The sequence below is a fragment of the Budorcas taxicolor genome, chromosome 11 (genome assembly GCF_023091745.1).
Source record: "Budorcas taxicolor isolate Tak-1 chromosome 11, Takin1.1, whole genome shotgun sequence".
Taxonomy (NCBI): Eukaryota; Metazoa; Chordata; class Mammalia; order Artiodactyla; family Bovidae; genus Budorcas; species Budorcas taxicolor.
Genome location: NC_068920.1, coordinates 127,667,614 through 127,680,714, shown reverse-complemented (window position 1 = coordinate 127,680,714; position 13,101 = coordinate 127,667,614). Strand labels below are relative to the sequence as shown.

The window sequence follows — 13,101 nt, the reverse complement described above, 5'->3', positions numbered from 1 at the left end:
CTAAAAGTAAAAAGTCAAACTAGAAATCTTTTCAGTCACTGGTAGTTCATCCAATAGCATCAGCCTCAAATAAGTCAACAGAACCACTCGTTCGAATGCAGTGCTAGACAACAGATACATACTGAGAAATCCCTGAAAAAAACAAGACTTAAAAACATAGGATGAAAAGTGAAACAATTTCCTTTATGTATAACTTCTAATATGATTATATGCAGACCTATCTCCAAAAGGCAGAGTTTGCCAGAATCCTTTTTGGCAGTTAGTGTTCAGTGGAAAGATTCTGAAAAATTGCCTTCAAGAAACTTCCACTTAGTGAAAACGAGTTCAACCATGTATTTTAAACTTTACTGGACCAAAATCCAAAACAAACTCAAAATGGGCACATCAAGGTGGCACTGGATAGCACTATAAATCAGCTGTTGCAGATGTAATTGATAACAGTCTTAAATGTAAACACAGTATTTTTCTAATAGAAAATGTAAGTCAGAATGAATTTATTTAGATAATTTCTCTTGTTTTATACAAAGGATATGGGGAAGGAGGTCTCCAAAAGCAAACTATTTGAAAATCTAAATGTCTTAGATTTACAAAACTTTAAAAAACAAACAGAAAGATAAAATACACTCCTAGCTTGCCTAGTATTTTACTGTTTAAATGAAGACGTGTATATTCAGGTATTTCCTGAGAAATCTGTATGCAGGTCAAGAAGCAACAGTTAGCACTGGACAGGGAACAACAGATTGGTTCCAAACAGGAAAAGGAGTATGTCAAGGCTGTATATTGTCACCCTGCTTATTTAACTTATATGCAGAATACATCACGAGAAATGCTGGGCTGGATGAAGCACAAGCTGGAATCAAGATTGCGGGGAGAAATATCAATCACCTCAGATATGCAGATGACACCACCCTTATAGCAGAAATTGAAGAACTAAAGAGCCTCTTGATGAAAGTGAAAGAGGAGAGTGAAAAAGATGGCTTAAAGCTCAATATTCAGAAAACTAAGATCATGGCTTCCGGTCCCATCACTTCATGGCAAATAGATGGGGAAACAATGGAAACAGTGACAGACTTTATTTCTGGGGGCTCCAAAATCACTGTAGATGGTGACTGCAGCCATGAAATTAAAAGATGCTTGGTCCTTGGAAGAAAAGCTATGACCAACTTAGCGTATTCAAAAGCAGAGACATTACTTTGCCAACAAAGGTCCGTCTAGTCAAAAGCTATGGTTTTTCCAGTAGTTATGTATGGATGTTAGAGGTAGACTATAAAAGAAAGCTGAGCACAGAAGAATTGATGCTTTTGAACTGTGGGGTTGGAGAAAAGAGTCTTGAGACTCTTGAGAGTACCTTGCACAGCAAGGAGATCCAACTAGTCCATCCTAAAGGAAATCAGTCCTGAATGAATATTCAATCAGTCCTGAATGAATATGGAAGGACTGATGCTGAAGCTGAAACTCTAATACTTCGGCCACCTGATGCGAAGAACTGACTCATCTGAAAAGACCTTGATGCTCGGAAAGATTGAAGGTGGGAGGAGAAGGGGACGACAGAGGATGAGATAGCTGGATGGTATCACCGATGCGATGGACATGAGTTTGAGTAGGCTCTGGGAGTTGGTGATGGACAAGGAAGCCTAGTGTGCTACAGTCCACGGGGTTGCAAAGAGTCAAACACACTGAGCGACTGAACTGAACTGATATTCAGGTAAACACAACATACAAAAATATACTCACAACCAGTAAAGCTTATAGCAAAAAACAGCCAATAGGTTGAACTGTTATATGAAGCACATTGTCGGAATTAGATCATGAATGTGAAGGAAAAAGTCTACATAATAAAAATTCCTATCTGGATAAGTAAGAATATCTTATACAGAGCATCTAGGTATATTAGTATAAAAATGGAGTATTTCAGCTCAAAGATCTTCTTGTATAATAATCTAAAAATTTAGTTCCAAAAGATGACAATTTAACTTACTGAGTACAGTACTTTTCAATAAAACTAATTATATGAATTTCTGTATTGTATCTTTCCATTTTGAGCAACTTATTTTCATAAAATTCATACTTTAACATTATCATCCCTACCTTACAAAAATATTAAAAGTTTCCCCATTATACCTTCAACAGTAATTCTTGACATTAAAAAAGTTACAAGGATACCCATAAGGGAATAAATCTATTTCACTACTTTGTTATCAAGAGCCAAATTAAACATACTTGAAAGAAGGGTGATTCAAGATTACTGCTTAAGTTTATATCATTGGATATGCAATTTTAAAGAGATTAAACATAGCAGAATTCTTTTGAGTAACCAGTAAGTTGCAGTTGGGGACTTCACTATAGCTCAGATGGTAAAGAATGTGCCTGCAATGCAGGAGACCTGGGTTCGACCCCTGGGTCAGGAAGATCTCCTGTAGAAAGAAAGGCAACCCACTCCAGTATTCTTGCCTGCAGAATTCCATGGACAGAAGAGCCTGACAGGTCACAAAGAGTCCAGCACATGCTTACTTAGGCTAAGTGATTAACACACACACAAGATGCAGTTAAGAAAAAAAAACGGAGGTGGGGGGTACTTTAGAACAGGAAAGGCTTGGGGTAGCATTTGAGTTCTGCTTCTAACTAGCTGTGTGACAGGACAGTAATACTTCATGTATAAAATGGGAACAATTACCTTGATAATTTTAAAGAGTATGTTACATAATAGACATTAAATGCATAATCTGGCATATTACTGGGACACTAAAGAATTTACACATTTACTTTTTCTTCTCCCCTTTATAGTTCTTAGGTTAGGAATTAGAATCTAAACTTATTTGATAGAGTAAATGCAGTATTAGGCCATATGGAAGTTAGTATGTTTTAAGACACAATTTTAGTTCACACAAACTGAGTGCCTACTACCTATCAAGTACCTAAGAGAAAAAGATGAAAAACATATGGCCCAAGAGGGCCACAGATATATTCTGTACTAGAGTAACCCAGCAAGAGATAATGATGCCTTAACAAGGAAGTGGTAGCAGATTAAAAAAAAAAGGTTTGAGAATTATCTAAGGAAAAAATACACAGGACATGGTGAATGGATGTGGAAGAAAAGAGTTTGAGGAGGAATAGGATGACTTCCAGGATTCTGCCATTTTTGTGAGGTTGGGCAAGTTATTAATGTTGATGACTGATAAGCAAATACAGGAAGAAAAAAAAATGCAGGGACTAGGACTGGAGGGGAAAGATTAAGTATTCTTTTGAATAGATGAACTGAAGCAATTTATAGATGGCAAGCTATCAGCTGGATATGTAAGTATGAAACTCAGGGAAGAGGTCAGAACTGTATTCTTTCGATAAATCATAGGAATGAAGGAAATCATTCAGGGACACTATGTAGAATGAAAAGATCAATGAGCCAATGGCACCCTTAGGAGGTTAAGAGGTGGGTAGAGTAAGAGAAGCTTACAAAAGAAAATGAATGGTCAGAGAGACAGGGAAGAGTATATATAGTATTTCTATACTAAGTTAGTACTATACAGAATTGAAAGAAAAAACTAACAAACCATGATATAAAATGGTAGGGAAGTTAAAATAGGAGTAACATAAGATCACTAGATTTTAAAAACAGGACAAACCTAACTTTTGCTAGAAAGTTTCAGTAAAATAATAGGGGCAAAAGACAGATTGTAGTGGGTTGAGAAAAGTCTGAAAGGTAAGAAGATAGAGACAGCAACTATAGACTTCTCTGAAGAAGGTGATTTTAAGGCAGAGGAATAGTTACCATGAAGGGGACTCAGGGTCCAGATGGTAGTGGGGGGATTTGTTTTGTTTTGTTAATAAGAGGTTTGACCATATTTATAAGCTGAGGAAGAACAGGAGGGGCTGAAGATACATATTATTAAATGATAGCATAAAATTATAGGATTATGAACACAGTAGGAAACTGGCCTGAATAGAAAGGGAACACCTCAACCTCTGGGACAGGACAGGAAGGAGAGGTGAGTAAACTAGAAATCTGAATAAATCTTTGCCTGATTACCTTGAATTTATATAAAAAACAACAGAGTTCCCATGGGCTTCTCTTCGTAACTCAGTTGGTAAAGAATCTGCCTGCAATGCAGGAGACACAGGCTCGATTCCTGGGTAGGCAAGATCCCCTGGAGAAGGAAATGGCAACCCACTCCAGTATTCTCGCCTGGAGAATCCCATGGACAGAGGAGCCTGGCAGGCTACAGTCCACAGGATCACAAAGAGTCAGACACAACTTAGTGACTAAACCACCACTACCCACTGATAGTGAGGTGACTGGAGAGGAAGCTTGAACAGAGGGGCAGAGGTTTGATAAACAATTGCTGAAGCAAATTAAAAACAGTGACCAAGTAAAAGTGATATAAGGAGTCGCAAGGTACAAGCTTAGCAATGAAATTTGAGTTTGCAGTGGCACCAATACAAAAGTTACAGAATGTTCTGGAGCAGTACTCAGCACAAAGTACAGGGTATTAGAACAAAGAAGGTTTAGTTTAGTTTTAGAATTTTGTAAAGTAGGACAGAAAGTTGAAGGCAACCGTGAGAGAGAGCGGTTCAGATGATCTAACATGAAATCAGGTCTGAGAGAAGAACAGAGGAGACCTGAAAGACTGGCAGAAAATGGAGTTTAAAATGGACTGGAAATCAAATAACAGTGTAAGAGGAATGAGACTATGAACCATCTAGAAAGTTATTTATTGCCTGCAAACTACTGGATTTCTGATGCTGAGAAATTCTGGGTTACAGAAAGATTGAAATGTAGCAAGTGCTTAATGATCAGCAGATAAATGCTACAGGAGTTAAGGTAAAATTACTCTGAGTCTAGTGAACAGTAATGATAACACGGACACATCACATTACTGAAGAAGGGTGGAGAAGCAGAGAGAAATCAAGTGTCCAGGTCTCAAATGAATGTGAAAGAAAAGACTGGGGGTCAGAAGAGAGAGAAGAGAGTATGCGCTGGATCACATGCAACAAGGATTTAGAAAGGGCACTGAGGTGGCTGGGCCGATGACTATCTGGCCTCCTAACCCTTTATTAGCAGGATGTGTTAAGAGAAAGTCCTCCACAGAGGGAAAATACTCTCTTCTGAGAGAGCTAAATAAAATGGAGGGAATATAGGAGAAGACATAAAGAGAAAGGTCTGGGAGAGATGGTAACAAGATAGGTCAGAGGTATCAATGGGGAGGGAAGCATGACAATGAGAGCACAGAACAAAACAGACTTAATGACCTCACCTAAGGTGGCTTCTCTGGTGGCTCAGAGGGTAAAGCGTCTGCCTGCAGTGCGGGAGACCCGGGTTCAATCCCTGCATCCCACTCCAGTACTCTTGCCTGGAAAATTCCATGGACAGAGGAGCCTGGTAGGATATAGTCCATGGGGTCTTGAAGAGTCGGACACGACTGAGCAGCTTCACTTTCACAAGGTAAATCTAATTCATGAGAGCTGGGCTACAAAAAAGGCTGAGCACCAAAGAACTGATGCTTTCGAACTGCGGTACTGGAAAAGACTCCTGAGAGCCCCTTGGACTGCAAGGAGATCAAACCAGTCAGTCCTATAGGAAATCAACCCTGAATACTCATTAGAAGGACTGATGAAGCTGAAGCTGCAATACTTTGGCAACCTGACGCAAGGAGTCTATTCCCTGGAAGATCCTGATGCTGGGAAAGACTGAAGGCAAAAGGAGATGGGGGTGGCAGAGGATGAGATGGTTAGATAGCATCACCAACTCAATGGACATGAATTTGAATAAACTGCAGGAGATGGTGAAGGACAGGGAATCCTGGTGTGCTGCAGTCCATGTTGTCACAAAGAGTCAGACACAACTGAACGACTGAACACAATAAATCTAATTCTATGAAATAATAGAATTCAACTGCGCTCAACACAGTTAAATCCTAAAATACTACAATGTTTCTACACAAAGTCTGGATTTAATTTGGAATTAACAGGTGGTTCAGATGGTAAAGCGTCGGCCTACAATGTGGGAGACCCGGATTCAATCCCTGGGTTGGGAAGATCTCCTGGAGAAGGAAATAGCAATCCACTCCAGTATTCTTGCCTGGAAAATCCCATGGACGGAGGAGCCTGGTAGTTTCCAGTCAGTCCGTGGGGTTGCAAAGAGTTGGACACGACTGAGCAACTTCACTTTCTATTAAAATTTTAATTTTTTTCTCATTTAATCTCCATTTGAATTTAATTCTGACCTAAAGATAATAAAAAATGTATATATTAAAATTTCCCAGATTACTGAACATATAACTGAATAATGTTAACACATTTGGCACTATTTCTGAAAAATGATCAGCGAATTTTAGCTAAATAATTGAAACTATTTTCACTTATTTCAAATCTAGGATACATTCCTATTGAGAGCATATACCAAGGTATCTTGAAGATGTGAGCTATGTGGCCACTTTTTGCCCTCTCACAAACAGCATGGGATTTAATTTTATTCATACCCTGCTTTTGAAATGATAATTTATTCAGATATACAGGAAAAACTATTTGTCCATTTATATTTTAAAATGAAAAAAAGTGCCCTCTATTGTAATTTTAAGTCAGAAAAAATCATGGATGAAATCTGGTCAGAAATTTGGGATCTAAATTCTTTTCAATTTTATATTAAAGCAAAATATTTCAGACTAGAAATATTTATGCCCATCTTACATTCCAAAAATATAAAGCTTATCCCCTTGCATCACAGACACACCTAAATTAAACTACTTTAAAATGGAATTTATTTTTTAAACTCTTTAAAAATTCATTAGAGAAAGCCTTAAAAGAAGCATGATTAGAGTGGGAGTATGTAATAAGCCCTGACATCTAACGTCACACACTGCTAGTGTCTGGTGTATAATATATACTAAAACTAGTATAAAGCTGCTATACTAAAGGGGAAAATGATCTTCAAATGAAATGGTGACTGAGCAAACAAACAAATCTCAGACCCACAACCCACACAAATATAACACAAATGAATTATAAAAAATGAACAAAAAAGCACTATCTATAAACCTGCCTAGAGTGATTTTATTAAAAAATGCATTACTTTACCAGAAACGTTAACTCTCAGTTTGTTTTCCATTGAATACCTTTATAAATAAATGTACAGATTTCAACAACAATTTAAATCTATAAACACAATTATGTTAAAAACTAAGGTGTCAAAAAATTATAATTTTCAGATAAATCTATACAAATTTACAAGTAAATCTTCAAATGTTACTTTCTATTTCTTAAATGTGAATATAGTACTAAATTTAATCCTACACAAGCACTAGACACTTAACTTAGAAAATTAAAACAGTAATTGTTTCACAAGTTTTAAGTCATAACTAGCAAACATATTACATCTGCTTTGACATAAAGTTTAAGACTAGGATACGAAAAAGAAAACAGCAAATTTAAGGAGTATTAATAGAAAAAGAAGTTGACCTTTAAATAACACTTCGAAAGTCAAAGTCTGGTCCAAAATAGTGTACTGGTAAAGCAAATTAAAGAACACCCACATTACAGAATACTATACAGCCACTTAAATGTTCTGAAGAGTATTTAAAGATATGGGAAGATACTCATATATATATATATATATAAATATGAACACAGAAAATTATCTACATGGTATGATTCTGCTTGGTATAGAAATCCTTACTGGAATTAAAGATAACTTCTATTTTCTTCATTATTATTTTTCTATGATATATATTTTACTATTAGAATCAGAAAGATTTTACTTAAAAATCACAATTTTATCCTGTTCTTACCTGAAGGTACTAGAGAATCCTGTTCAACAATTCTTGCGGAGGCCAAATCACTGATAATATACTGTAACCTTAGATGTCTGAATACTGACACAAATGGTTTTCCTTGCTCAGTTTCAAGGAAGGTCATACCTTCAAAATCTACAAAACAAATAAAACCAAACAAAAAAGCTTAAACTAAATAGCTATTCTTTTCAAAATTTATTAATTTATCTATTCAAACTTGGGGAGATTTAGAAAAAAAAGCCCCAGGAAATTAACTTTGGTCCTAATTAGACCCTTGGGCTGGGAATTCAATTAATGCTTTTCTGAGGACTGGAGCTTACAGCACACAGCCCAGCAAGGTGGGAAAGGAAGGCTTGAGAATGGTGGTTAAGGGTATGATATCTTTCCAGAATCCATTTTCCCAGGGACTGAACACTTCAGTGGAACTCGAGCCCAAATGCCTCATTCAACGGTCTTCACAAGACACCGAGGACCCGGAACATTTCTTGGCATCTTTCTAATTTACACTTTAGTTACAAGCGATGAACATTACTTAAAACCTTAATTCTGTACTACAATACAAAATAAGATACAAAGACATTGTAGCTGTGAATCTGCAACACAGGGTAGTATTTATTGTTCAAATAATTCAAAGTTATGGATTTTTTCTTCTAGGGAGAATTTAAGCTTATTCCCAAATATACTCTCAGCTGCATTCCAATATGCTCTCATGAGTGGGAAGGAAAGGTCTGCTGCTATCAAGCATGGACTTGCACATAATCCTTAGCCTGTTTTCTGTTACAAGGTAAACTCACAGCAGTGGACTCAGCCTTATTGCTATGATAGGGAATTAAAGAAGTAATCCTTAAGTATAACTATGCAGAAAATTTTCTAAATTTCTGTTGTTCTCTTGGTCCTGACGTATATCTGAAAAGACAAATAATTAAGATAACCTAAGAGGAATATCGGGCTTCCCCTGGGCTTTCCTGGTGGCTGAGATGATAAAGAATTTGCCTGCAATGAGGGAGACTTGGGCTCAATCCCTGGGTCAAGAAGATCCCTGGAGAAGCAAATGGCAACACATTACAGTATTCTTGCCTGGAGAATCCCATGGACAGAAGAGCCTGGTGGGCTACAATACATGGCGTCGCAAAAGAGTCGGACACAACTGAGTGACTAAATGACAACAAAGAGGAATATACTAAAATACAGTGGGTAAGGGGACTACAAGTGATCTTTTTGGTCTTATTTTCTAGGTATCTGTCACTTTTATAATTTAAAAACTGTTTGAAATAAACTTCTGAAGTCCTCTTTGAAAAACAAGGGCATCAGACATACATTCTGCCTTATGCAGTAAATGCTTCCCTGAAAAGTTTTCTTAAACTGTATACTTTTATACTACTGAGGCTGGGACAGAGAGCCTAGAGTGGGAAAACCAGAAGGCAGAGGGGACCACAGTTTTCTGTTCTAGTTTCTGCCACTTAGGCTACAAAATAATTTCTCTCTTGATGGACTGTTGCAGTTAATCCAACTGGAGCTCAAGTGAGCATAAATTTATGTCAAAATTTACCTAACACCTACTGTTTCTATTGACCCTCTTTGTCTTTTTAACTTCTCACCTTCTTTATCTTTTCCAGCTTTTACTTTTGTTTTTTAACTTAAATTTTCTCCTCTACTTTTTTCCTTTACAATTTCTTAAATCCCTCTTTAACTTCCATAAAGTACAACTTAAGACAGGAATTTAGTGTTTTATTCTTGAAGCAAATAAAGCTAGATTTTATTGCTATGGTCATTTATACATTTTTGGTTCATGAGCTTCAAGGAAAGACAATTAGCTAGTAAATCTTACTACATAATTCTAGAAAATTTATTTAAATAAGACTAAAAGAGCATGCTGAATTTTAACATAAGAGCCTCTATTCATCAATACACTTTATAAAAAGTTAAAAAACAATCTAAACTGAAATATAAATGCAACACATATTTGTGACAAAGAATTGGTTATCAAGAATATAAAAAGAATGCCCATAAACCAGTAAGAAAAGACAATTAAAATACTAAAATAGGAAAAAGACCGAAACAGACATTTCACAGAAGAAGAAACATATGCTGATAAACACACAAAGAGCTGTTCAATCTCTTTAGTTTTCAAGGAAATGAAAATCAATACCACATGAAATAGTATGAAATAGTTCAATAACAACAAAAAACAGGATGATATGTTGTCCAGGAGTAAGTTGAATCTGGCTTGTACTGGCTCACAGGAGCTGATGGCATGCATTTCTTTCCAACTCCACATTCAGTAGTATCATGTTAGCCTGAAATTAATCATGCTAAGAAAATTTGTTATCATTAAATTTTTTTAAAATGCTATAGATAAGTGATTTTTTTTTCAGAAAGCCAGCTTACCAGCACATCACTATGTTATACATTCATGTTAAGACATGTGTAGAATGTCATAACATTATTTTTTAAAAGCAAGGGAAAAACAAACACAAAACTAAAGACAGTGGTTGGCGAAAGCTGAAGTGACACAACAGGAAAGAAGCACATGAATAGACTGAATTATTAATGTTCTAGTACTTGATTAGTTCACTGAGGTTCAATACATTATTTTTTTTTTAAAGAAAAAGGTAATTATGCATAGATAAAAAATGATAGTGAACTAAGAAAATCATGAACTAAGGACTGTAATTTTTATCCACTTTTTTGCTCCTGATGGCCATTAAATTTTTTTTTTCTATAATCTCCTTTATCCAACCTAAATTTTTTCAATATAAATAAGGGATTGAGTTAGATCTTTCCCAACATCCTCTCCAGCTCTAAAATTCTCTATCCATAAATCAGGGTTCAATTTTAATTAAATTTCAATTAACAAAAAAGTTCAGAATAACAATTTTAATCACACCTTTTTTCCTCTTAGAAAACCAGACATCTGTTTCAGTCAAAAGCTGTTTTAAAGATCCATTCCAAGAAGGCACAAGTTGAAGGAACATCCACTAGAAAAAAAAAATAGGTAAGAAAAAACCCTATAAAACGTCATCATTTTGAGTTCACATTTTCAAACTGCTTTCTTAAAACATAGTATCTAAAAATTTAATTTCCATTTTATAACCAACTGAAAGAAGTACAACTATTACATGATATGCTCATAAGCCTTAAATTCATATGGCATTAATCGTGGTCCAAAGATAAAAACTAGAGGAGCATATAAGGAATAAGCTAATACCTGAAAAATACTTATGGTTTCAAATGCACTATTGTTTTAGTATTAAAAAGGTAAATGTTCTACATGTATGTATACACAGATACATATAAAATATTCTATATTATAGAGTGTAGATACAATACATATATACAATATATAAAATATACTAATTTACTCAATTAACAATTAAGTTTCACTACATACTATGTGAGATTATAAAAGAAATTAAATATGGGAAAAAGGAGTTTCTCATTGTCTAACTGCTGTTGAGACAGTATGCAGAGTAATGAAGAACATGAATTTTAAAATCCTGGCCCTGTCAATTAATAGAGAGGGAAATTACCTAATTTCTCTGGGCTTTAATTTCTTCATTTGCAAGATGAGCGTGATAATATGTCAACCTCACAGGACATTAGAATTAATATGGGTAAGATACTCAGAGCAGCGCCTACCTAGCACATAGTGAACACTCAATACTTACGAGAAAGAATGAATGCTACCAGTGGCTCAGAGATAGAAATGGGCTGTCTACTTTCCTTTAATGACAGGTTACCACATTTACTAAACTTCCTTGAGGAACAACAGTAATAGAATCTCACCCAGAAGGTGACTCATTCCCAGGCTTCATGACCATGTCAATGTATATTAAGGACAAAAGGCTAACAGCAAAATCACGCAGTGGGGAAAGCAAAGGACTGGAACTCGCAGACCTGGGTTCTGCCTCACGTCTGCCATGTAGTAATCGTGAGAATTCTAAGTGTTACCATCTACAGAACAAAAGCCACAGCCCATTTGTCTCTTCAGAGTTGTGAAAACAAAACTATACTAAAAATGTTGAAACCTTACAAAAGGATGAAGTGAGACATATGTCTGAAGTACAAAAGACCTTTAAAAGAATCTCAACATTCTCTAGAAAAATTTGTGAAAAACTCATCATGAAGTTATTAATTCAACTGAAGCTCAATTCTGAAAACATTCCTGAAAACCACATAAAATATTTAAGATTTCTGATCATGTAAATAACATGTTAATTATTGGGAAAAAAAACCTTGGAAAAAACAGAAATGTATTCCTAGAAGAGAAAAGTATACAGAATACAAATAAAATTACTCATGATACCAATTCCCTAAGCCTAAAGACTTAGCATTCTGGCATATGTCCTTTACCTTTTCTTACATGTATAATCACTCTCTCACCACTGGACACTAGCTGTTTTCAGTTTTTCACTACTATAAGCAATGCTGAGTGGCTATCTTTACACATATCATATTATGGAAATACCTTTTTAAGGGCTGTGTATACATCCATCTCCACTTGCATCACAAACAAGTTAGATGAACCAATGAGTTGTTTCATCACATTTATACTAGAAAAGATAAAATAGAAGTAGTGAGCCTCTCTTTATACAAAAGTTAAAGACCCTGGTGGAACTGAAATCGTTTTTAAAAGTCTTTTTTTATCAAAAGAAAACACGGAATTAAAAAACTACATCAGTCTTTTTGCCCAAGACAAAGAATCTTAGACAAAAACAATCTATTTGAATGTAAGGATACTTATAATTCAGACTGTATGCTGCAAATGGTTTTTTCTTGCACTGCTGGGGAAATGAAGAGCTTGCTCCGCTGATTAATCAAGGTAAAGCAAAGTCCTAATAAGTTTTAGCATGCTCTCATAAAGCAGCAGCCTTCCCTTTCTTTTGCCTTTCCCTTTCATTCAATTAAAAAAAATTCTGTCAAAATTCACTGAAGAAGATGTATCTTCAAAGTAACCTTTTACCTCTAGGCTTAAGAGAATTGCTTAGTCATAAAACAAGTTTTTATTTTATTAAGGGAGTAATATCAAGAAATAAGTGTTAGTGTAAATTTAGAATGGAAATGATATTACTAGCTCTTTTCTTTTTTCCCTTTCCCCCCCACTACCCTCAACAAGCCAGAAGAGCATATGAATTTTTAGGATGACCACTATGATTTATTTTCCTTTTGAAAAAAGCTCAATGAGAATTATAGAAGAGAAAAAGTGTTGCTATGCCTTGACATCATTAGGTGATGATTTTCTGGTAGAATACAATACTTCTCAAATCTATCAAAGTACCTCTTAAGGGCAGATGAAAGGAAAGGACCCAGGAATCTAGGA

The 13,101-nt window shown here is 35.5% G+C and overlaps 1 protein-coding gene across 1 annotated transcript in view; it reads right to left on the bottom strand.

Annotated features, from left to right (window-relative positions):
* GMCL1 (germ cell-less 1, spermatogenesis associated) overlaps positions 1 to 13,101 on the bottom strand; it is a 53,820-nt gene that overhangs the window by 24,416 nt on the left and 16,303 nt on the right. Inside the window, exons 7-9 of the mRNA XM_052649012.1 lie at positions 12,250 to 12,334; positions 10,669 to 10,759; positions 7,779 to 7,916 (exon numbers count right to left, since the gene is read on the bottom strand). Coding sequence (XP_052504972.1) covers positions 7,779 to 7,916; positions 10,669 to 10,759; positions 12,250 to 12,334 — 314 coding nt within the window. The remainder of the gene's footprint in view (positions 1 to 7,778; positions 7,917 to 10,668; positions 10,760 to 12,249; positions 12,335 to 13,101) is intronic.